Source organism: Saccoglossus kowalevskii, chromosome 19 (genome assembly GCF_978046115.1).
Source record: "Saccoglossus kowalevskii chromosome 19, keSacKowa6.1, whole genome shotgun sequence".
Classification (NCBI taxonomy): domain Eukaryota; kingdom Metazoa; phylum Hemichordata; class Enteropneusta; family Harrimaniidae; genus Saccoglossus; species Saccoglossus kowalevskii.
In genome coordinates this window covers 8,474,193-8,500,561 of record NC_140659.1, presented here as the reverse complement: position 1 = coordinate 8,500,561, position 26,369 = coordinate 8,474,193, and the positions used below count along the sequence as shown (strand labels likewise).

At 36.4% G+C, this 26,369-nt stretch overlaps 1 protein-coding gene across 1 annotated transcript; it reads left to right on the top strand.

Moving 5' to 3' along the window:
• The first annotated feature begins 395 nt into the window (after window positions 1-395).
• LOC100377005 (NPC intracellular cholesterol transporter 1-like) lies at window positions 396-24,403 on the top strand. The gene is made up of 22 exons (XM_078008241.2): window positions 396-410; window positions 7,525-8,823; window positions 9,154-9,389; window positions 9,570-9,670; window positions 9,765-9,928; window positions 10,139-10,267; window positions 10,435-10,617; window positions 12,175-12,289; window positions 12,483-12,610; window positions 13,233-13,370; window positions 13,567-13,656; window positions 14,477-14,667; window positions 15,678-15,808; window positions 18,704-18,845; window positions 19,111-19,169; window positions 19,398-19,539; window positions 19,779-20,010; window positions 21,040-21,153; window positions 21,695-21,857; window positions 22,443-22,556; window positions 23,618-23,680; window positions 24,265-24,403. Exons 1-22 carry the CDS (start codon window positions 396-398, stop codon window positions 24,273-24,275), a joined length of 3,960 nt encoding a protein of 1,319 aa, XP_077864367.2. The 3' UTR covers window positions 24,276-24,403.
• The last annotated feature ends 1,966 nt before the right edge of the window (window positions 24,404-26,369 follow it).

Genomic DNA, 26,369 nt, shown 5'->3' with positions numbered 1-26,369 from the left:
ATCTCCGTCGTCAGCGTGCGGTTAATATAAGTTAATAATCAAACTGAATATTTAATGAGGACAGTTTGACTCATCTAATTGGCTTGATAGGAGATGGCACCACATAACGTTGTCTTATCTGAAAGACCTTTGTGCCCGACACCTAATAGTTCCTCCTGATACTGCACTGTGCTTGTCTCTGTCGTCACATCTTTTCACAACACTATCCACATGGTTCTGACGAGCGACTGCAGCGATTAATCAGCGAATACGCCGATACCGACGTCGTTCGTCACTGGACAGTTCTCGTCGGGAATTCTTGCTGTTCGTAACAAATTCGTACAACCAACGCGAACAGCCGATCCGAAAAGATGGCGTTTTTATCAACAAGTGTCTTGTTCGTGGTATTGTGCACGATGGCCAGTGTACAGGTTAGAAGTCATTATATTACTACTACGACATTGGTTTGATACCAATATACTATTTCTAATACACTCATGAAACACCTGTGTTACGATACACTTCGCTATTTCTATCACAATATTGTTCCTCGCTGTTTTGATTTGTCCTAATGGTTGTTATGGGATTGTAGTAATTATTGGACTATTTTGAAGTTAACTGGATCAGGTACGGTTCGAGTGACGGAACAATTTATTTAGTGACGTATGTTAAAAATTTAACATAAAAAAACAATAACGCGAAATATACTCAAGCACATTTTTTGTTTTAAATTGAAGAAGCCAAGATTTTGGATATGGGAAAAAAATATAGCAGTCGAGAATCTCCGCTATGAATGGAAAATAGTCTTTATATACTCACAGTAACGTCCGTGTTACGACGAACCTTGTCATTCATATCACACCATTGTTTCATTCGCCCAAATGGTAGTTTTTGAAATGTAGTAATTATTGAACTATTTTGAAATTAACTGGACGATACAGTTAGGAAAGAGGACATTTTGTTAACGGTGACTTACGTTAAAATACTTAACATAAATAAAACATTAACGCGAATTTTACTTAATCATATATTCAAAATGCTGGGAATAGAGAATATACATTAGTTCTGAATCCCCCCTCTTCCCAAATAAAAAAAAAATAGGGTCAGTCAGTAAACCGCAATTTACCTGTTATTTGATAACGTTTTATCCAAGGCAATAAATCGTTGTTATGGATACCGGTGAAGCTTCGGTCGCAGGTAACCGCGTCCAAATGGCATATATGGGCGGCTTAAAGAGGGAACACCTACTCACGTCGGCTACGTTTATCAAACCGGCGGCGCGCAGCGACTGACACAAACAGGATCGAAGTGGGTGTAACGCGAAGATAATTTGATACGGATTAAAATTACCACGTATTTTTTTATCTGGATAATTGTGTTGACCTATATTTTTTGACTTGTATTCGTTGTTATCGAGTGTTCATGCGGAATGACTCCTTTTTACACAAAACTACGTAATTGACCGCAAGGCGTGCCTATTGGATGTTTGTCAGAAATCAACAAGTAACCGAACATCATCATGTTGCCGCCCTCAGAACATGAGCTGATTGATTATTTTGCAAGGGAAGATTCAGTCTAAAAACGCTTAAAAATAAAAGTATAATAATATTCCACAACGTATCGTTGCGTGACGTCACTTGACGTTTTATTATAGTTCTTGTTATGTTTTCTCAATACGTTACATAATCTATATTTGAATTATGAACGTAAATAACAACAGTAGACTGAAACTCTGAAGTTTGGTTTATTGAGCAGAAATAATAAACTAAGTAAAGTATAGTAACTTAGACATAATAAAACCCAATAAAGGTGCATTGTGGACGAAAATATCTATTTGTAATATAGTTATTTGAAGCTCCATACTGTAAAAACAAATCGGATCATGACTCATCCTGAACTAAAACTGTTGCGTTTGCAGTACACACATTCATTCCTGATAAACAAACTGTTGCGTTTGCAGAACACACATTCGATACTCAGTTATATGTTAGAGGAACGGTGTTTTCAGTTCATGATGACTCAAAATTAATATAAATTAAAAATGAAAATACCACAAATTAAATGTTTTTCTTCCTATTGCATATTTGAAGGCCCGTGTTCCAGTTTCATGTAAACAAACATGTATTTTACATGTGTTGTTTACGTCGCTATGTGTGCCATATCAATCAGGGTGCGGCGCGACGACCAACGACCTTTAAGAGGTAGCAACTAAATAATTTGTGAAGATGAGGAATATATAAAGCATAATATTTTTCTCAGTGAATTGTTCCATTAATGTAACTGGCAGCGACAAAAATAGAAATTCGTGTTCTGAAATTTATTTCCATGAATGAAAAAAATGTAACCCCAAGTTTTTTGCTTCGGATCTTAAAACAGCCAATCACGAGGAATAATTTAGAACAATTTCAGTATGTGTCCCAGAAGTGTGTTACCATCCTCAACAAAAATATTATACAAAATTTCTAAAGCGCATCGACCGTTACGTGACACAAACACTTATGTCAACATCCATACTCAGGCAAGTACTGCCCTGTACAATCCACCGTCCACATCGCGTGATCGGTGATGTCAAGTAAACGTTATTAACCAAGAATTACAATTCTGAACTTTAATCCCTTATTTCCACATCCACTCATTCCTGAATCGGCATGGCCCACTTCTCGCTAAACTAACTTAAACTAGTAGTTTTAGATAATACCAACAAATTGTGCGTATGCTTTTTAGAGTTTGTATCACGTGTATTATTGAATCGTGATGCATTTATCATAAGGAGTAATTGGCACATGCGCGACTAACTAACGTAATATCTCGATCGGAGCGACTGAGATGCTAACATGAGTTACACAGTTTACATGAATACTAATACTAATATACTAATAACTAAAATACTAATCTGATCTGACAGCTGTCCAGCAAGTATCTTTCACCCGTCTGATAACCTACCAAAACATGACAGTGACCAGTGTAACCTATGATGAAGTCGGGGCATCAAAATCAGAATTCCCACTGTATTCAACCCATCGTTCATCTTTTGAGTATAACATCCACCTGCCACAATACAACATATACGAAAAAGATCGACAGATTTTAGTCTGGTAAAACGTTCTATCCAGTCACGAATCCGCCCTCTCCAATTCTACCCACACGATAAATTAGTATGTCTCGGTTACCATCAAAAACAGTGCATTCCATACCATTATAGTTTGATATTTTGTACTGTCAAAGTTTATGTGCAACAATTTAATATATTTATTCTATGATTTTTTTGTTTTAATTTAGTGCAAACTAAATGCACAAGTTAAATTTCCCGCGCCACAAACAACATGCGGAAACATACATTCAAACAATTCATGATCAGAACGACCTGTCATATAACGATGAGCCTCAAGAAAACTAAAACTGATATTGGCATTCAGGATGAACAAAAACGGAAAGTCGTCACCTGCGCATGCGACAAATGGCCATAGCGTGTCATTGTTTCCAAACAAGCATCTACCCATGGGCCAGTACTTAAAATTACAATTGACTGCAGCGAATAGTATATTTGCTCCATATCTGAAACTACTTGTCAACTGATCTCGTCAGCAACTTCAGACATCATTTGGTATTAATTATAAAGCGTCACAGTTGTTGCTTGTTGATGGGTGTCGTGGCTAGCCAAAAGTTAGACCAATCAGAGAGCAGATTGTTTGTTGACAGGTTTATTAGACGAATCAAATTTTGCCTTGTATATTAATGCTTCGACGTATTGATTTTATCGGTGATTTACAACTACAAAACGCGGCACACAATGGCATTTGTACTACTTTAAATCTGATGGACAAGCAACCCTTGACCAGATCTTATTTTGAGACTCCAATATAACGGCACTGGGCTACTACACCACGTTCTAGTTATAAATCGCAAATTCCACTGCAAATCATTGCACCAACATTAAATACCAACATATTCAATCACATAATAGTCTGTTTGATAGTATTCCACCTTAAGTATTTTGTATAAAAAAAAAAAAAACGTTTCTATCATGTTATTTCCACCATTATTTGTTATGCTAAATTTTCACTGGCTCTCAATTGCAATTGTACATTTTTTTATATCTAATTGACTAGATAAACGAAAAATAAGCATCATTTTACAGTTACGCAGTGAAGAGATATAGAATTTGGCACAATTGTACTACTCGGCTAGTTGGATATTGTTTGATAAAGTTAAGTGATCAGCGCCCTCTATTGACAGATAGCGTTCTCTATTTTATCTGCTCAGTTCAAATTCTAATAAAAAAACATAACATTTTGTAAAAGACAATGTGCTAATCAGTATAACATCACGATTCACTTGCAATTGGAAAACAGATATACACATAAACTAATAGTTAATGTAATAAGTAAAACGCCCACAGTCTCTGTGTAGCACAAGTCTATGTTACAATATACAGTGAAACTATTTATTTTCACTGACATTTAATATTTCACTATTTTGATGTTTTGAGCATATTCACTGTGCTCTAATTTCACGAATTTGTCAGGGATACATTCAGTTTAATTTATTGCTATTTTTCATGTTCACGTAGATTACATTTATCGGATTCAAGTTTGTATTAAAACCCAGTGAAAAAGGATATTTTTTAATGGACGTTTTCTACGCACATCATAATATAGTAAAAAAGCATATATCTGTGCCTTCTACCAGCTGCTGATGATGTGCAGATTTAATGTAATATCTCAGTGCTCAGAGTAAGCCTACCGAATTTGGCGTAATGAAACGTAAACAAATTTCAACTCTTTTTTTTTTCTGGCTAACAATAACACTCTTTTCGGACAGTATCAATCGCGCTCATCGTCCTTGTCCTACTTGGCTTTTTACACTAGTATAAATAAAAGATCATAGTCTACATATGATAGCACGGATAACACAGATTTAAATATTCCTTTGTGCTATGTCGATTTCCCAACTGTCTGACTAATTGAATATCATCAACCTTAACACGAAGGTACAACAAGATGAAACAACTTATGACGTCAAAACAGATAATAGAGTTAAAGTTCCGTTGGCTTGGTGCCAAGTTTTGTTCCGTGTATGATTTTCACGTGTGTTAATAACTTAATTAAAAAATAATAATTAGAAGGCATATGGAATATTTTCAAACAATTTCTTTTCAACTATTTTTTGTAAATTTCGTTAAAAATAAAAAAAAATAGTAAAATACACAAAAAAATGTGCAAAGTGTTGCACGTAAACATTGAATGGAAAAGATTATGGTATTGAATAAGAGAACATAAGAGAGTAAAATATTGCAAATAGAAAAGAAAAAATAGATATGCATTGTCAAAAATGAATTAGCGTATTAGAAGTGACCAATGACTAATCACAAATTTGTACTGAAATGTCAGCTTTCAAATAATATTACCAATGAAAGTAAATATAAACATAGATATACAGTAACACAATGCCAAATTTCGAATCGAATATTAGCAATATATATATATATAATATATAAAAGCAAAATAAACGCCGTACAGTACATCTGATATTTATCTGGTTGCTATTTTTAATTCGCAAAGCATAATAGCATAGTATATTATAGAGTGTTTACAATTATACAGATGCATTCTGTATAATGAAGTGTTCATAAAAATTCAATAACAGATTTGTTTGTTATTCTGTATTAGTGTATATATAAAATCGAGGCATTTATTGTACTTTTTTTTTTTAAATAAATGTTTGTGTGCCAGGCGACAGTTCCGGACATTCAATGTCGCTGTTGTCTCTCCTGACTTTATTTTGTAAGTGCAAATTGCAAGTGCTAGTGCTGACAAATAGTGTGTCATTTCCTGTTTGGGACTCCATGACAGGGCTGAGTGGCCATCTCCCTATCAAATGGCAATTTCACTGCGCTATCCTAGCGTCAACCAGGCTCGGTCGAACACAAGCACCTGTGGACCTTAACGAAGGTTCCCCCAAAGTCACATTCGTTAGTGAATGAATCTCGGCCAGTGTAATTGGCCTTCCCATTAAGTCTGTGGCACACTCGCCCAGGGTAGGGGGTCGCCCCTTTGGATGTTCAGCCTATGGTAGGATTTGAACTTGGGTCTACCGATCATGAGTCTGATGCGTCAACCACTAAGCTACCAGTGACCGGTTTATTGTACTTTATATAGTAGTTTATGAAATGTAAAGTTAGGACTGTTTGTTTATTAAATTATACTGCCACCATCATCAGACTCGATTCTCAGCGATGCATATAGTGTGTCAACATAGATTGTTTGCTTTTGCAGTTGAGACGGTATAAAATCATGATAGTATATTATCGTACGAAAATTTAAATCTATTGGTAGCGCACGCATTTATTCAAATGAGATGTGACTATTGTCATTATAAGTTGTATTGATCCAGCATACAATAAATAATCTGATTGGTTTGAAGATGAGATAATTATTTAAATCGTAGCCCATTCAAATATGAGCATTTCAATTTAAAAAATTAAAATGAGTGTAGGTGAATATGTATTACATATGTATTCAGCGGAAATCGCAATTTTTAAATCATCTTATATTGTGTTTATGTAAACATCTAAGAAGCTTCCCCCAAACATCGAGCTAGGTGAAACCTGAGTAGGTGAAATGAGAATGGAAACGTATCCAGGGAAACAACCTGTGAAATCGCGAGCTGTTTTTGTTTGTTTGTACAACCACCTTCAAGTTTGTCACGATCAAGCTCAGATAGATTTGAAGAGATGCAAATTACGCAGTATACATTAGATGGTATTTTTCACCCTAATTGTCAGCATTGAATTCACAGTGTACAAACTGCATTCTTATTATTTTAGATTGCCTATTTAGCAAAGATGAGTCTAATAAAATTGTCCACGAATAGCACTGTAGCTTCAAACTCGATAAAACCATGTTCGCAAGAGAATGCACGACCGCATCTTCTGCATTGCGAGTATACAATATACCTAATACTGAATATTATAACTTTCTTTTGTTTATAGTTTCTCAATACTTCTAAGCATGGAATATTATTTATACAAGACGAAACGCGCATGAGAAGTGCATTCAAATGACAAGGCATGGGAACCGCCATTGACAGTGTCAATATTGTGTTTATTCTGTTCTCGTCCGCAAATAAAACAAATCTTTCGGGATATCTACTACTAACATACTAAATGAGATACGACGACACCGCACCATACGGTTATCACTTTGCTCTCATCAAATGTTGTTTTACGTCACGGAAGCGCGTCGACGCTAGATGGCGCCACGTATAGTTTTGGTGAAATTAAAGTATAATTTCAATATATTCGTGTTAGGTATCTAATTTGTCACAGAAACTTTAAATAAACAAACAAAACGTTGTCGTATATTTTATTTCTACATTATAAGAATCTTAAATTTCCTAATTACTAAATAATGTCTCAGCATTGTCATTTTCTTGCATTCTCTTTAACTTTTAAAACAACCAAATAAGTCATATGACAAAACGTAATAATTCAAATTGGATTATTATATATCATCCCTTTTTTATTATTTTATCATTTTATTGTAGCTCATTAGAGGCGAGTATCCCTACTTACATGACGATGATACATGTATCTGGTACGGAGAGTGTGGGGACAGTAACATAACTGGAAAAACGGTCAACTGTCTGTATAACAACAGATCTCTTCCATTAACTGATACACTTGGTATTGGCATGCTGGAGGAGGTTTGTCCTAACCTGGCTTTCAAAGATGAGACGACCGGGGAATACATGACTTGCTGTGACACGGAGCAGCTTGGCACATTACAGAGACAAACAGCCTTCACACAATCTGCTTTTGCACGTTGCCCGGCATGTCTAGCGAACTTTATGAACCTGTACTGTCAGTCGACCTGTAGCCGACATAATAGCAGGTTTGTCAATGCCACGGTGATACTAGAAAGGGAAGAACACAACGAAACACAGATTTATGAGGTTGACTACTACCTAACGCAACGGTATGCCGATGGCTTGTTTTACTCTTGTAATGAAGTCATCTTCCCCTCCACAAACTCCCCCGTGATTGGACTCATGTGCGGCTCGTATTCTGCCGAAGATTGCACAGCTCAACGATGGTTAGACTATATGGGGAACATTGATAACGGAGTAACGCCTTTTCAAATGAATTTTATCATAACACCGAACGGCACCGACATCGGATTCGGAATTGAGCCTATGAATACGCGCTTTGTACCTTGTAATGAAGCACCCACCAATGACACCTACTCATGTAGTTGCCAGGACTGCTCGTTGTCATGCGGCGATGCTTTAGAACGACCCCCAGAAGAGGAGCCATGGCTCATAGCCGGTATAGACGCCATTCTCTTCATAATGATAATGGTATTCTGTTTGTTTGTGGTAGTGTATCTCGGACTTCTAGCTTTTTACTATATAAAGGTGAAAGAAAGTAATGTCGATTATGATTTGGATGACAAGGAACTTTATGTAGACCCCGATGAAATTAGCTGTTTTGATAAGTCAGCATATAATCTAGATAAATACATGACCATAGGGTTCACCCGTTGGGGCATCTTAGTAACATCTCACCCCATAAAAGTAATTGTTATCGCGCTTATACTCGTCACTATATGCGGCCTTGGAAACATGTTCATAGTCATCACAGTTGATCCAATTGATCTGTGGGTTTCTGAAGACAGTCAGTGTTTAAAAGAAAAAGAGTACTTCGATACACACTTTCAGCCATTTTGGAGAATAGCGCAGGTCATCATCACAGCAACTGAACATAATTCTTCTATCTACGAATCTTGGCCAAATGGAGTTCCCGAGAATTTCGGACCTGTTCTGCAAAGAGATTTCCTACATCAGGTAATAACATTTTACAATGAACAGGTCATTTCTGATTTAAATGGCCAGCCTAGAAGGGGAGATACAGCTAAAGTAGAACTAATCTCGCCATAGTGTTGCTATACTCTGCAATAAGTGTTGCGATATATGCCTCGTCCGTTGCTATGCTACAAAATATTGTATAAAGAAGAAGTTTATTTTGATAGTTGTTTTATTTCGTAGAAAAACAAACCCAGTGTAATATTAGTTCAACAATGATATGAATTCAGGCAATCATATCACCTTTAAATGTCATTTTATGAACCGGGTCTCATCCTTATACAATGAATTACATCTGTGCATGTCTTTCAGGTTCTGATTATGCAAGATTATTTAAACTACATGGAGGTGTACTATGAACCAGACGACGAATACATCACTTCGGCTGATATATGCTACAAACCACTTGAACCGGATAATATGCACTGTGCGATACAGAGTGTGCTACAATATTATCAGAACGACCATGAGTTGTTAAATAAAGTAGTACACGAAGAGGGTGATGAGTATTCAGCGGATTACAGAGATCATTTCCTGTATTGCGTAAAGTGAGTTTTTCGCTCTGCGACATCTTTTGAAACCGATTTAAATCACATTGCATCACAATTTGAATTTCTGTTTTTTTAGTTTAAAGGTATGCTTTGATTTGTAAATTTACATTTCCAGTTTTAGCATGCGTCGGATTTGCTGGCTATAACGAAAATTCACCAACTCATTTTTTGTCTTAGCTCACCTACATCAGTTCAGGATACAACACCGTATGCAGAACCTTGTCTAGCAGAGTATGGTGGTCCGACCTATCCGTATACTTGTATGGGAGGATATGACGGTAAATATAAACAAAAAAAAGATTTTCGATTTCAAAAAATTCGACACTAATATATTTCCTGTTACCAAATATTAATATGTTATTTTAATTTCAGACGATAACTACAACAATGCCACCGCATTATTAATAACGTTCTTGAACGACAACTACATAGACAATGACAAAGCCGTAGACAAAGTTGACACCTGGGAGGGAGCCTTTCTTGAAGTTGTATCTCACTGGAACAATTCAAATTTTAGTTTGTCCTACTTTGCAGAGGTGAGACTACATCGATTATCTAGACTAATTAAAACAAAATCTTTTGATCTATGCTAAATAATAATAATAATACAATTTATTATATGATTTTTATGATTATATTGTATTAATGTCATACTCATACATGCACACTGCTAGATCTACATACATTTTTAGTTTTGAAGCTGTTACTCTTATTGATCAATACTATTGCAATCTTTTTTTTTCTAGCGGTCGATTGAAGATGAGCTGATTCGTGCAAGTAAAGCAGATATTTCTACCATCGTCATTAGTTACATATTTATATTCTGCTACATTACGTTAGCTCTTGGTGAAATCTACCATTGTGACCGTTTACTGGTAAGAACTCTCCCTATGACGAAGTTTCTTTTTTCTTGTACTTCAGTTTTTGTTTATATATAGAATGTATGGAATGTTGCAGATGTAAACATTCACAAGATAAGTAGCTCACCTCATCCCAAAGGTTGCATGTAACACTTTTTCACCACCTTTCTTTCTTATGACAGATTGACTCCAAAGTGACTCTCGGGTTAGGAGGAATCCTGCTTATTCTGTGTTCAGTATTTGCAGCTATGGGAGTCTATGGTTACATAGGTGTTGAATCTACACTCATTATTATTGCAGTGGTGCCATTCTTGTTGTTAGCGGTTGGTGCCGATATGATGTTCATATTCGTTCTTGATTACCAGGTATGCTACTTTCACTCGCTGCACTGAATTCCTTATGTCAGATAACTTGATCATTGTACAGTTAGCATCACATCTAATATTCAAAATTCGGGAGTGTGAACTGGTTCAGGAGAGGAAGTTGGGATCGATAGTATAATTTTCTTATACCCTCCAATACCATAGTCTGGCCAATAAATTGTTTACCAAATGGGAACTCATTTATAATCTTTAGTAGAATCACTTCGCATATAGTGATGACATCATCAAAATATGTCGACATTATATTGTCCCAAATCGGGCTATAGAAGTCAATACAAGTCGATCATTACAAAATAATCATTCCAGCTGTTATCATACAGGGAATATTATTTTTGCGAGTAAAATGGTAAACCTAAACATGTCTTTAAGAAGGGTAAATAATTCATCATAAAAGCGGCATGCTGTAAATGCCATGATAAAGGACAGATTAATCACTGTATACTTATCAATGGGAAATGAAAAGTGCTTCATAAAATGTGAGGCCCTGAATTGACAAAGTATTTAAGGCAGGGGAGTCGTCACCTGCGCATGCGTCAGACGTGTCATTGTTTACAAACAAGCGTCTACCCATGAGCCTGTGCGTTTTTAGCGTGTGTTGTTATCGTCGCTTGGAACTCAATTCCCGCGCGTGCGCAGGTGACGACCCTCCCGCTTTAATAATACCCTACTTGTAATATGCATCTCTCTAAAACTAAACACCATCGATGCAACAGTGAGACACAAAACGAAGATCCCACATCAAACATGCAAAAAAGATAGGGGGAAGAGCACAGTATTCAGAACAAAACAAACAAACCTTGAGATAAATGTACAAGCACGTACTAAGACGGAGGCAGGCAGTGACAGCACCAGGAGGGAATGGAATAATGACAGACTGTTCCTGACATATATTTAAGGGAAGGTGGGAATAAATTACAGGCATATTATAAGCATATAAAACTCACAGAGCACTTCACCGATGTAAGCAGAGATGTACCTATTTAAAACACTTTGAGAAGCTAACCCTCATAAGCAGATGTTTAGTGGGATCATCTATTGAAGTCTGGCATTCAATAAGATCAGTATAGCTTTTGCCCAAAATAGTATATTCCACTATTTCCCTCTGTTGGATCCCTGTTGGCCATAATAGAGGCAGATAAGATTAAGGAGATGAGTAAGAAGGCATTACAAGTTTAAGGCAGTTGTAAATATACAAATTCAAGGACACAAAGTAAATGGATGACACATTATTCCATACTACCAAACATATCTGACCAAACATGATTGTAGATTCTTTATAAATACGTACAGCTTCACATGGGGTACCCACCATATACAAAACAATCACAAACTTCAATTGCCTCAATTGATGTATTATGCATGAAAAAGACCTTTGCTACAATTTCAATATATAATCGATCGCAAATGTCTTGAATGACGGAACATGCTTCTCATGATAGGCGCAGGGATATTCCAAGTACAAGTCAGATATATACACGTAGACCACATCCTGAGTTTGAGTGTATTTTAGTAATACATGTACATCTCTTCCATTTTCAGAGAACAGAATTGCTGCCGGAGGAGACACGGGATCAAAAAATCAGTCGTGTCTTGGGTTGTGCCGCACCTAGCATGGTGCTATGCAGTCTTACCGAATCGATAACGTTCTTTTTAGGTAAGTAATGTGCTGTTTATCATTCACAAATCCACGTTGGAGAAAAAGCAATTGACCCATTATTAGATAGTGATTTGATTATCAGCTAAACAAAAACATGTCAGCTTTGTAGATTTCCAGCTGGTCTCCGAGTCTTGTGCAAGGCGAATTACTTACCATGGTGTTTACTGTTTATGTGTTTTATTATCTTCAGGTGCTTTAACTACCATGCCAGCTGTCCGTACATTTGCATTGTATGCAGGGTTAGCAGTATTATTCAATTTTCTGTTACTCATTTCCGCATTTACTGCACTATTAGCACTGGATCTTAGAAGACAAGACGTGAGTTTTACCTTACCATATTGTCATACTTCCATACCTATGCTATCCTATCATATCACACTCAAGCCTACCTTAACCTATCCTAGTCCGCCCAACCTTTCTCTACCTACACTATCGTACCCTATCCCACCATATCCCATTATAACCAACCTACTTCACCCAACTCTCTCCTATCCTACCATATCGTAGCCTATGTACCCTGTCATATCCTACGCTCCGGATTCTACCCATCTTATTCTGCCCCACCCTTCCCTACTTACCATATCCTATCCTACGCTGCCCTATCATACCCTAACCAATGTATCCTATCCTATCCTATCCTATCCTATCCTATCCTATCCTACCCTATCCTATCCTATCCTATCCTATCCTATCCTATCCTATCCTATCCTATCCTATCCTATCCTATCCTATCCTATCCTATCCTATCCCATCCCATACCATCCCATCCCATCCCGTCCCATCCTATTCTATCCTATCCTATCCTAACCTATCCTGTCATATCATATTCCCACCATACCCTATCCTAGTGGTGCGTGCTGTACGATGCCCTCCATTCTTACTATGTTTGAATCGTCATTTCTAAATGAGGTAATATTATTTAGATCATATTTTCTTCCAGGACAACAGGTTTGATGTTTGCTGCTGTATTCCGCCCAGGAAAAAGTCAACAAAACCAAAGCATAGAGAAGTGTTGCATAGTTTCATGAAAAAGTATTATGCGCCCTTTATTGTAAACAAATGGGTTCGCCCAGTGATCGTGAGTACATCTTTTTAATCATTGCCGTAATAATTGCAAGTCTATTCCTCCGCATAGGATATGCAATTTTAGCAAAGAAAGAAATAGAACAGATTACTCAATGATATTAACACATGTTCAACAGAACCATGTTATATTCAACAAAATGTTACATAAACCCTGTTAGGTAAAATGTGCTGTACGTATTGTTTTGCAGATTATAACATTTGTTGGATTTATGTGTTGTTGTGTGGTATGGATGCCTCAGGTAACGATCGGATTGGATGCATCATTAGCTATGCCATCGGTGAGTTAGTCAACTATTTCAAATGTTATATTCACGATGAATACGCTTGATTACTCATGACAAAAACATTCCAACTTATATGAAATATAGATAGAAGAACATGTATGTTTTAGGCTTAGAGAAGACAATCAACATCACAGTACATTCCTCTTCTTCTTATTATTCTTATTATTTTTCTCCTGTAAATTGGGTTCGGCTGTAATTCCAATAGCGTTCGAACAATTGGTGAATTTGTTAACGAAGTGTAGATATGTTATAGAGCACAAAGTCGGGTGTGGATGATACTTCTTGTGGAGAACCGTGTTTGGTTAGTAGAGTTTTGGTAAAAGTATTCGTCATACTGTGGAGAAGAATAATGTTTAGCATAGTAGTTTTTAATTGAGCGATGTTTTAATTAAGTCAGTTAAAGTTGTTGAGCATGTATTTGCGAGACATTTGAAATTTAATGTTTTTTGCCGGATATCGTATTACCATGCATTTCCTTGTGCATGAACAATGCGGGGAATTTTCCATTTGTTTTTATGTAAATTTATTTGGGCTGTCAATCGAAAACCGCGCGATTTTTGGACATTTGTTTGTGTTGATGTATAGTAATTTATAATCAAAATTCTGACGTCTCCATAAAATGTAGTTTTTAATCGATTTTTAACTACCAGCCTGACTGCTCGTATACTTGATATGTCGGTACCTTGAATGGACTTCAGTCAGATTTCGTCAATTATCTATTTTTTTGGCTTCTTTGGTGAAAAACAATATTTGTTATTTTTTCTTGAAAACTACCTGCCCAATTGATTTGACTCGTATTTTTGCCTTATTCCAGGACTCGTACATACTTGATTTCTATGCTGATTTATCAGAATATCTTATGGTCGGTGCGCCAGTTTACTTCGTAGTGGTTGGTGGCTACAATTACTCAACAATTGAAGGACAAAACAGAATATGCGGTGGTGCCGGGTGTAATGCAGACTCGCTGACTCAGCAGATATACTATGCTTCCCAAGATCCTGAATAGTACGTAGGGGTATTTAGAAATCTACGTAAATGGCTGTCAAAATCTACTTGAGATCGATAAGAGGGCCACAATTCTTGTTTAACCCACTCAAATAAATTCTTTTTTCTTATTGAACACACTGATCCTCTGACCTATGTAAATATGGCAACAGAAGATGCGATGGCGAGAAAATTATTCGAGAAACAATTACACGTCTTGTGTCTCTGTTTACATCTCTGTTAATCTATCTATATGATAGCAAACTGATTTGATTAATATATAGCTGTAGATTTACTTATCAACTAATTTGTCACAAACTAAGTAGAGTGTATTCCAGTGATATATTCAGCTTAACTTGAGATTAAAGAGACCACAGAATCTGTTTCATACTGTGAAGGTTAATCCGTTCAATTTGTCGCCATCTAAGTATTAGGGATTGGATGGTTCTCCATTTGTCAATACCGGGAATCTTTCCCGGGAATATAGCTCGTTAATTCCAATAACTATACAAGCAACACGACAACATTCAATGTCCATCCATCGCAAACTCTACTCAACATTATCACATATAATATTATATTTTCTAAAAGATTCTGACATAAACCCTGCCCTCTAAAGTTGCACTAGCCATCACGTGAACATGACTCATATTCGAACATTGATAGACACTCCTGTACGTATATTAGTAGTGGCCCGTTGCTCAAATAGATATAACACAATGTATTCGCATGGAAATTATTTGAGTATGACTCATAATGATATATGGTGGGTGCCAGATGTTTAAAACAAATAAATAATTTCCTGTTTAATATAATATCTGCATATGTTTTTCATATATCTTTGATAATATACTGTGGTGGTTTGCATGTTTTTTTTATGAATTATTCATCAGTTGTGAATATTGTCGGTTGTTTGTTAGCTACTAGTTTTGTGTTCATAGATTTGGAAATTCACTTTAAAAGCTATGAATAAGGGAATCGTTTATGTATGTTGTTAATTTCTACTCTTTGTATTCCATTTTTTATTACAGTACTTCAATTGCTCTGCCTGCTATGTCCTGGATAGACGACCACTTGGATTGGGTACAGCCAACACTGACGGTGTTCAGGCCATGCTGTCGTACGTATCGTTTTGATGAAGACAAATTCTGCCGTTCAGATGGTATGTGCAACCGAAGATTTTATGCCATTTTAGATCGATAAATAATGCTTGCGTAATATATGTAAATGATTCAAAGTAGTTTATTGGACGTTTAAGGATATTCAAAGATTAAACAACACGATATAAATCATATCCGTTAGAGCTACAAATTACTCAGGCCAAAGTCAAAGACTCCGCTCTATAAACTGTAATGTTCAGCTGCATGGTAATTTAACCTTGTTAAAGATTTTATTAGAGTCACTTTGAGTTAGACTAGTGTATTCAAGGACCCTCTGTTGATCAAGAATTTCATTCAAGTATTTGTCCAGTTTGCATTTGGAAGTCATTTTACTGCAGTTCGTTGTTTCCCGAATATATTTTCGCGTACAGTTGAACAATCTTGGGCCATGAACCATAAAGTTTGCATCCTTCAGTAATCTAGTGAGTATATATGATTTAGTATGAATTCCAAGAATCTGGCAAAGTCTACCCATATGAGCAGATATGAACCATAGAATTCCCCGATTCGGCACTTTTCAAGATGTATATAATTCTGTTTTTCTCCATTCTTTCTTGTGAGGACATTGTCTTTGAACACTTCCAAGACTTTGAATATCTTTGGCTTTGAGGAGATAGGTGGGAGCAATAATCAAAGAGGGGCTAGACAAGACTTGTGCAAAGAGTTTTCATAACAATTGAATTTGTTGCCGTGGAAGTGTAATATATCCAGCCACGCTTATTAGTAGTTTTAGTGACAACCTGTTTTATGTGCCCAGAGAATGTGTCATACTTTCCGGGTCTGCTTTGTTGCAGTTGAATTGAGAACAAATAGATATTTCATTTTGCTGAATCATTCGAGTTGTGTAATATAGCACAGGTGATGTAATGTTATGATCAGATAAAACAGTAGGTGGAATGGTATAGCGATGGATCATATCTGCATTGTTGATTAAAGAAAGGTCTAGAATATCATCTTTTCTTGTTGGTCTTAGAATATATTAAGACATAAATATGATACCCTGTGTAGATTAACGGCAGAAAATCTTATTTATTTTCTGCTTTCTAAAATCCAGATAGTATTTCTCCATTTGACCATTCAGCATGAGGAAAATTGAAATCCCCTAGAAATAGTAAATCAGGTACCGGACAGCCAACGAGATTTAATACATGTGGTGATTTTAAACAAGATTTCCTGGAAGGCATGTGTACGATAATTTGGAAGTTAATAGTTCATAGCCAGAATCAGGTTCAAGCATGTGACTTTAGTAATTATGATATTTCTGGAATAGTGTGAGTGACGCAGCAACGTGATACAAGATTTCTGACTATATAGTAACACTTCGCTAGGCAAACTTGTAGTTCTATCACTTCTGAAAGATGTAAGACGTTCAATGTTTATCTTACTATCTAGTACTTCTGGCTTTTAATGCAATACATTCAGCATCATAAAAAATTGCAGTCATTGAGATAGGAAACTTTATTTTGGTTTGTCTATGAACGAAGTCCCTGTATATTACAAGTTTGTTTGAACAGAGTGCTTGGCCAGTTTCTTGGGTGCTTGGCATCTGATGATTGTTGGTTTGGTTTTGGGTCATCAGCCTCTGCAACAGATTTGACTGACCTTTTTGTGTTATTGATTTCCCTTGTATGATTGGTTTGCCTCCAGCCTATGGTGGCGATAACGGTCGGGTTGGTTGTTGGGTAGTAGGTTCCCACCATTCATGTGTATCTGAAAAAGTTGAAATAATTTTCCCCTGTTGGTGCATGTCATTTTGTTACAACTTACAATTTTCACTATTTTTTGTTTAGGAAAGAGTAACATAGTTTGGGATGAAAAGTTACTTTTTTGAGCTTCTGTGTGGTTTTGAATGCAGATATGCATATTCTTAACAGTGATACAATATTTGCATCTACTGTTCCTGTATTGAATGCAGATTGTCTTTTGTATAAGAATTTTTGGATGACTTTCACGTTTTGATTTATTCAGTTGAGTGATAGATACATCCTTTCTGTGTTTTCCACCAAGAATCCCTCTGGTATAGATTCAGACGACTAGATGTTTACCATTTTTTGGCAAGCCAATTTTTGCCCGAAATTCACAATGAGAGCATAAAAGAGGGAGGTAGAGAATCATCGGCTCCGTCTTGTTCGATGTAGCTCATTTCATGAATACCTAGACCACAAGGAAACATTCCAATAATGGTTTGCTACCAAATTTAGTACAGCATATTCCATAAGCCTCAGGAAGCAAATTTATAATCCCGTTTGCAAGAAGATTGGTTTTGGTGATGTTCACTTGTTTTTCATGGTTTAGGAATTTAGCTGTCTTTTTGGTTGTATTTGACAATGACCGACTTGATGTCAGGACATTTGCTAGGGTAGCTAAATTGACCAAGACTTCAGCTGATTGTCATCAAGTATTCAACTATTATTCACTACAAGTATTCACTCGAGATGCCACTTTTATTACGTAAGAATGAAATACCTTGCAAACAGGTTATTGTTAAGTAATGCAATAGACTTCCAAAACACAGCAGAAATTGGCTTGAAAATTGAGCAGAATTGTCACAAGATGTGTCAAAATAGTCAGTACTAATTCATGAGTTTGTAGTAGAGAAGATAGTAAAGTTGAGGACAGCCAGAGTCACAAACAACATAAAAAACCATGTAGCATCAAGAGAGAGCTCTCCTATATAATATAATATAATAATATAATATAATACAAACAAAATATTTCAAATGTTGATTTTCATTCTTTGTTGCATACCGCAAATCGTTTCTATGCATATAGGTATATATTGTGTTGTGTTTGACATCCATGAATTTAACTTTTGTATTATTACTATTGTGTTTATGAAGACCCAGGAATAACTCTCCCTCAACCACTTCCGGGGTTAGTCCCTGACAATATCGCAGAACATTCGGACGCTCTCAAAACACTAAACTGCAAACCGTGCCTTGATTTGGAACAGAGTGGAGAAAGGCCGACTGTGCAGCAATTCAACAAATATCTGCCATGGTTTCTTGATGATCTACCGACAAAAACATGCCAAAAAGGGTGAGTTAAGCGTCTGTCATAAACAGTTAGTTGTTTACACTGCATGGACTTTCATGAACTCTTGTGGCCTTTGAATTATCTCGAAGAGAGCGCAAGACATCTTTTAAGTCACTGGGACAGATATTAGCTATATTTACGTTAAAATACACATTAATAGAAAATGGATAGTTCCCTATTTAAAAGAATGAAAGAAAGTCATACAAGCGAAAGATCAAGCAATATACATTTGTACCAATGTCTGACTGTTATTTGTAATTATTTACAGTGGGAAAGCTGCTTACTCGGCGTCCGTCGAAATGCTCTTCAACAACACAGTATACTGGGGTAGGCCAATTTTTCACAAGCCATCACTCGAAAATTGTATAGGTTCTTTTCATTTTTATTTTGGTGACCTAATAAAAAAGGTTGGTGTTTGTTTGTGTGTTATTTAGAAAGAATACAGATGCATTGCCCACTCTCGTTCAGGCATAGACTATTCCCACTAAGTTGGTCTAATTTGCATATATCCACGTTTTATTCAATATATTAAATTATCATAAATTTATTTTGCAGCTACCAACTTCATGACATTCCACACCGTAATGATCACCTCTCAAGAGTTCACAATGGGTTTAGCCAAAGCACGCAACATTTCGGATAACATCACATTATCCCTGAACGCCGACGGTGGTGATCACTATGTCTTCCCTTACAGGTTGGTAATGAGATACCTATTTTTCTGACGTGAACCCGATCTTGAATTACATAGCAAAAGTTGATCTTACTGTACATAATATAAGGTAGATTCAAAAAAGCATCGTCCATCATTGCGTAGTAGTGTCAAAGCCAGGCGCTAGACGTGTTGCTAAGATTTTGCTCATAAACTACACTTGTTTGCTATAATTCTAGTTGTTAAAATGTTTCAGTTCTAATGTGATCGAGTTTTGTTTTCAGTCTCTCTTACATCTACTACGAACAGTACTTGACCATGGTTGAAGACTCTTTGTTCCAATTGACCATAGCTTTAATTGCTGTATTCTGTATCAGTTTTCTTCTACTTGGATTCGACATCTTGTCCACCGTGTGTATAGTCTTGACTATCACTATGATACTTATCGACATGGTGGGATGTATGTATCTATGGGACATCGATCTCAATGCCATATCTTTGGTCAACCTCGTGCTGGTGAGTGTTGTGAAATAGACAATTTTCCGTCCACTGCGAGATCTCGCGTTATGCGTGAAATCGAACTTAAGTCATATTATCATAGTGGCGTCAAGAGCGAAACTAATTGTTTGTATATGTCCACATATGTCTGTGATATGTCTGTGATCCGCTCCTTTCATTACGCAAGATCTCGGAGTGGACGGAACATCGCTTCTTTGCTTCTTATTTGCCTGTGACATTTGTATCACTTCATTTGTCGCGTCGAACTATGTACTTTTGTCATGGCATGTTATATGTCACCTGGTCGTATTGATATGCGGTGGTGGTGCGGTTGTTGTAGAAAAATATGGCGGAATTAGTTATCTCCTTGTTTTACGGTTTCGTGAGTGCCAGAATCAACACATCAGTGTTATTGGGTCATCGTCATGGAATATTACAACTTGCTGGACATTTGTATCACTTCATTTGTCGCGTCGAACTATGTACTTTTGTCATGGCATGTTATATGTCACCTGGTCGTATTGATATGGTGGTGGTGCGGTTGTTGTAGAAAAATATGGCGGAATTAGTTATCTCCTTGTTTTACGGTTTCGTGAGTGCCAGAATCAACACATCAGTGTTATTGGGTCATCGTCATGGAATATTACAACTTGCTTCAACATGCAAATGATTTTTAGACTGATATAAAGGGCAGACTGTTTGACTGAATGATATATCAGGGATACTCTGTGGACGAGGCTGCAATCAGTACTTTTTCAATCACCTGATTTACATAATTTAGTCAAATTGTAGCTGTTCCACGGAATAGTGTTACGTGGTATTTATTTTTCTGAACACGCCATCATTATCCGCCATTTTGTCGTCTTTGCTTGTAGTTGGTTGTTATACAACAACTAAGGTTATCCTATAACATAAGCTCTTGGGTCTGTCAAGCGCTTTAGCGAGCACGTCATGCACGGAATTGGAACGAGCCCGCCACGTTACCGACGTAACCGAACAACTCACCCGCGCTCGAAACCAGATCTAACATCGTCTCTTCTCTTACAGGCTGTTGGCATGTCTATTGAATTCATCTCTCATATCACTCGATATTTCGCTTTCTGCACGGAGAAGACCAGGGTTAAGAGAGCAGAGAAAGCTCTGGCACACATGGGTAGCTCGGTAAGATTGAATGCTTTTGTAGTTCTACATTCTGAGGTAGAAGCCTTCTCGTTGTTAGCTGGTTGGTCATAAATCTCAGTGATTTAATATATACACACATGGTAATATCAAACATCACTGGGCCGTGTGATGTAGTACTGTAGATAATTAGCTAAGTGTTATTTCTAAAACAGTTCAATAGAACACAATGTTAAAGAACTTTTCAAAACACAGATTTTTAAAATAATTCAGGTTTAACAACATTTTGAGATATGGTATTATGTCTTATAAAACCATCATAGTGAGGATGTTCTAATAATGGCAAAATGGCCATCATTTACTCAAATATAACAACTTTTTTTTTAAAAAATAGACCAGTCATTCAAAACATGTTTTAAGTCAGCATATATATTTAATTGTATAATGTACAAATTATGGATATTTTCCTTTAGGGTTAGGGTTCGACCTTAATATGACTTACGTTGCATGAATATAGATGGGTATAGTTTACATCAGTTGCGAGTAGTCATGTGATAATATGTTAATATGTTTAATTCTCCAGATTCTCAGTGGTGTTGCACTCACCAATTTAGTCGGTACTATACCATTGGCATTTGCTAACTCCCAGTTGTTCGTGGTGTTCTACTTCCGAATGTTTCTGTTGATAACGATACTCGGTTGCGCACACGGTATCATATTCCAGCCCGTTCTGCTCATTTATTTGGGTAAGTCATTAGCGACGAATTGCGATGACATGATTTCAAAATGTTGTACACTGGTATTGACTTTATATTGTGTTGACACTGTTGTATCTGCTTTACAGTAATTACCTGGGGCGATGCAGTCACGAAGACCTGATTTATTTATACCGTGACGTCACACTAAATCCTCTAAAGCGGGGGAGTCGTCACCTACGCATGCGTCAGGTGGTCATAGCGTGACATTGTTTACAAACAAGCGTCTACCCATGAGCCTTTGCGTTCTTGGCGTGTGTTGTTTTCATCGCTTGGGACTCAAATCCCGCGCGTGCACATAAAGTCTTATAATTCTGAATTAAATAATTCTAGCTGTAATTGTATATAAAAGTTACCCATTTACAAACTAGTGGGGGAAAATTGTAGATTAAAAAGGGAAAATATGAAAAGGAAGAAAGGGAAGAACAATCAAAAAATGAAAATGACTATAGTGTAAAACAAAGGGAATGTAGTTAAATAAGAACATCGCGACTACACAATTTACACATCCCTGTTTAAAATTTTTTTACTCCTTGAATAATTTTGACACCAGTTGTCACGTGTTGTTCTCCATAGGTCCAAAGGTAAACAAAGCAAAACTTTTTAACGAAAATCAGAAGTTTGGCGATGCTGATATTGACAAGGTCAAGGACAACATAGTGATGTATGAAAACACTGCACCGATCTACAGTAAGAATTTAAATTTGAAATATTAACATATATCTTTTATTGTTGTTTGATAATGTGTGTTGTTAAGACATCAATACGCATGTGCAAAATAAATCATGCGCATGCGTATTAGAGACTGTCAGTGTTTAACGGATTAGATACTTGATTAGTTGTGTGCTAAAAGAACAAGCTTTTTCCTTCATGATATATCATAATCAATGTGTTCATCAACATAAAGTACCAAACACAATTAGTTAAAGAAACAAGTTCGCGTCAATTCTGTTTGCGTGTTGTTATGAAATGTGTATTTCAGGTAATTTTAATAACTATATTCTGCAATGGTATGTGAAACGCATTCATGAACGCAGTAATCATTTAGTTGCGCCCTCTAGCGACGAAGCGATCAAGTGACGTCGAAATGACGTAGATGGGTGTATGCAAGGTATTTAAAATAAACAACTATATGTAGTTGTTCGCTATTCACAGCATTGCAAATAAAAAAAAACAATATTTGTTATAATTGCTGTTGGATGACCGCAGTTCGAAACACTATTGGCACTGCGAACAGATCACTTTCCCGGAAGATTTCGGTGCAGATATACGCCTCACTTGTCATGGCGAAAAATAAAAACATGTCAGTTCGGTCGATTGGTACACCCAGAAGAACAATATCGCGCGTACATGTTTACGTTACATCCATGCGTGTGAAACGGCGTATCTTCGACTTCCGGGAAAGTGATCAATAAACTCGTTTGCGTCACAAGGTTCTCTGTCGCAGAAGGGCATGACTTTTAATAATAATAATAATAATAATAATAATAATATTAATAATAATAATAATAATAATAATAATAATAATACGTAATTTATAAAGCGCCAGTATCCAAAACAAGGTAATGTTCAATGGCGCTGTACATAGAGATGACTAGTTGACAAAGGCTTTCTTAAAAGGTATGACGAAGATGAACATGTTTAACTTAAAATTTATGCCTAGCTTGTCGTAAAATGTAGGTTTTTCTTTATTTATTCAACAAACTCGTCATTTTATTGTGAATCAACTGATTATTCTTTACTTTTTACAGAAGTAAATGAAGCTTTCGAGTACAGAGAAAAAGATGATTCCTCGAATATCTACGAAATCCCAGGTGGGTATCACAATGTCATTGTCATTTCGAGGTTTTTATTTCAAGAAAGTGTCTATACCAATAAGAAAATAAACAATCATTTAATGAACACCATTGTTAAAACAAGCGCGGTATCATAACCGGAAATATTAACATTCTGAGCTTAAATGTAATGACCATATAACTTGCTCCACTTGAACTATGCAACTCTTGATGGCAACTGCCAGTCCAAAACAATTTAACTTCATGAACAATTTAGAGGGTTTTGAATATATTTTGGTCAAATTATCAGAACAATAAGAAAAAAACAGAAAAATGGGGAAAAGTTGCCAGTCCAAAATCAAAGCTGCCAGTTCGTTTGGTGGCGGACTAGCCTGGCTAACACCCTTGTTCACAGTGGCAGAAAGTACGGCAATGAATCGGTCATTATTAGGGAGGCAAACTGTTGGGTAGTTGGTGTTACCAAAACGTATGCTTCCGTCAGCAAAAACTCGTATCAATTTGATTGCGATAAGTGCCATTGCCCTGTGAAAAACAATTGATGATGTAAAGATTCAAATAATATAGGTGATCATTAATGTATGTTTTATTTCTTGCACATGTAGACAAGGAGTGACGAAAACCGAACAGAAATGTGATAACCGTTGAAAAATTACAGTACATGGCGCCAATGAATGAATGTTTTAGAAGGATGTTGTGTTCAGCGTCCGAGAAGAAAACTCTTCACATTTGTCAAACAAAGAACTAAGATGATGTTAACATGAAATGGGTATGAGCTGCGTTTTGTCGTCGATTCTAAGTTTACGTATACTGAGCCATTGAATATATACATAGGTTAAGACTTAATGATGTACAGATGAAAATGGCCGCTGAGATCTCGTTGGGGGCCACGAGGCTTTTCCCCTCCAATAACATTCCATTCTTTCACGTCATAGCGTTCACTGCTTCAAATACCAAGGATTTTTTTAACTGCGAAATATAGACGTGATCACGTGAGACAATTAAACACTATTCGAGAGTAAAAAATCAAGTGTCGTGGCTCTCTCGTTCTCCTCGAAATCTCGGCGTACATTTACGTCTAAGGTAGATTTTTCAGTAGTATAAATATATTATAAAAGAATAATTATACAAATGTACCAAAAGCGCAGCTCATTACTCTCAAATCCCGCGATGTGTGAGAATTGGTCGCGTCCTTGTACAACTAGCTACGTCAAGATGATACATTTCGAATGAAATGACTTTACATTTACTGTTATTTGAAATATTAGCATGTGTTCGTATGTAGTGTAGTTCTAGGAATTTGTAATTTATTTGTTGTTAATTCGTGTTCAACGGATATCGTTTACTACTAGTCACAGGTTTGGTCAACTTTTATATATGCGGGACTATTTTTTTAATTGTATATATTTTATTGATTGGTATATGAAGGATACGTCACAGGGGAGATTCATGAATCAGGCGAAGAAAATGTAGAATTCTTTGCAATAAAGTGTGATTCGAAAATGCACATTTTGGGTTGGGGATTCCTCGTGTAATACAAACTGATACGCCGGGCCATTTCAGCAGTGTTCAACATAGACTCTCGCAGAATAACTTGCATATCTGATATTCAAGATATGATTGGATACACCAAAAAGCCAGCATGACCAATCATAGCACCTGTAACCAACATTACTGAGTTGATATGGCTAGAATACAAAGTTTAACAACGATGACACTGCGCATGTCACGTGGTGAGGTGAAAGGGTAAAAGGTCGATATTTGTTATCTTATCCAATTGACCTAAGTTTATTGTCAACATATTCAACGATCTATTAGTAATTCTCAGGTCTGTATCGGGCGTAAACAAGATCAACCACAAGCGTCGATTTGGTGAAAAGCCAAACCGTTCATAACTGCTTAAAATTGGGATAATAATTTATTCATGGCGCTGAGGATGATGACATTAAAGGGTTTTCTCGCACTTCGTGCTTCAAGTCGGTCATGGGCTGGGCTTGCCGGGATTGACAAGCTCTTGTGCAGTCAATAGTGAAACAGTCACATGAAATCGTGAAACTCCGAACTCTGCCAATGAGGGCGTGTTCGACGATTAGTGCCTGGCACAATGCATCACATGATACTATTGTCAGAATCGAGAAAAAACCTTATGATAAGTTAGGAATTTTTTGTTGTATTTTAATGTTGTTTGAGTATTCAATTTAGTTGTTCCGTTAAAGCATTTATTGTAACATATATTGAAAATTAAACGGTCTTAATAATGTATTAACAAATGCGTTTTTTTTGTTCACGCTCCCTGAAATATTTAATGCGCCTAAAATACCAAATCATGATAATGATATAAAACATTCTAGAGGGCGGTGGTCGTCTCAAATCATTATGCAATTTATAGTACCGACTAGCTTGATTTGATACTTGGTCTCTTGGACCTCGTTCGGATTTATTCATTATATGACAATACTGTCACATTTTAGTTAATATTTCTAGTTTTAAAAATTCGATAGCTAGTTCATTTCACATGTATACATTTGTATCAATACGGTATCAACAAATTCCAAAAAGCTTTGATGAAACTGTACAGGTCAGCTTTAAAGGATCGACGCAACTTTCCGGGTTCGATACGCCGTGCACAACGCATATAAAACTGATGCATATTAATTTTACATGAACTAGAGAGATCTTAATTGGAGATGATAAAGAACAAACGGTCAAT

Excerpts from the sequence above, each read along its gene's own strand:
- LOC100377005 (XM_078008241.2), top strand. Across the intron at positions 13,657-14,476 it reads CATCATTAGCTATGCCATCG|GACTCGTACATACTTGATTT; the intron begins GTGAGTTAGTCA and ends GCCTTATTCCAG. Across the intron at positions 20,011-21,039 it reads CTTTGGTCAACCTCGTGCTG|GCTGTTGGCATGTCTATTGA; the intron begins GTGAGTGTTGTG and ends CTTCTCTTACAG.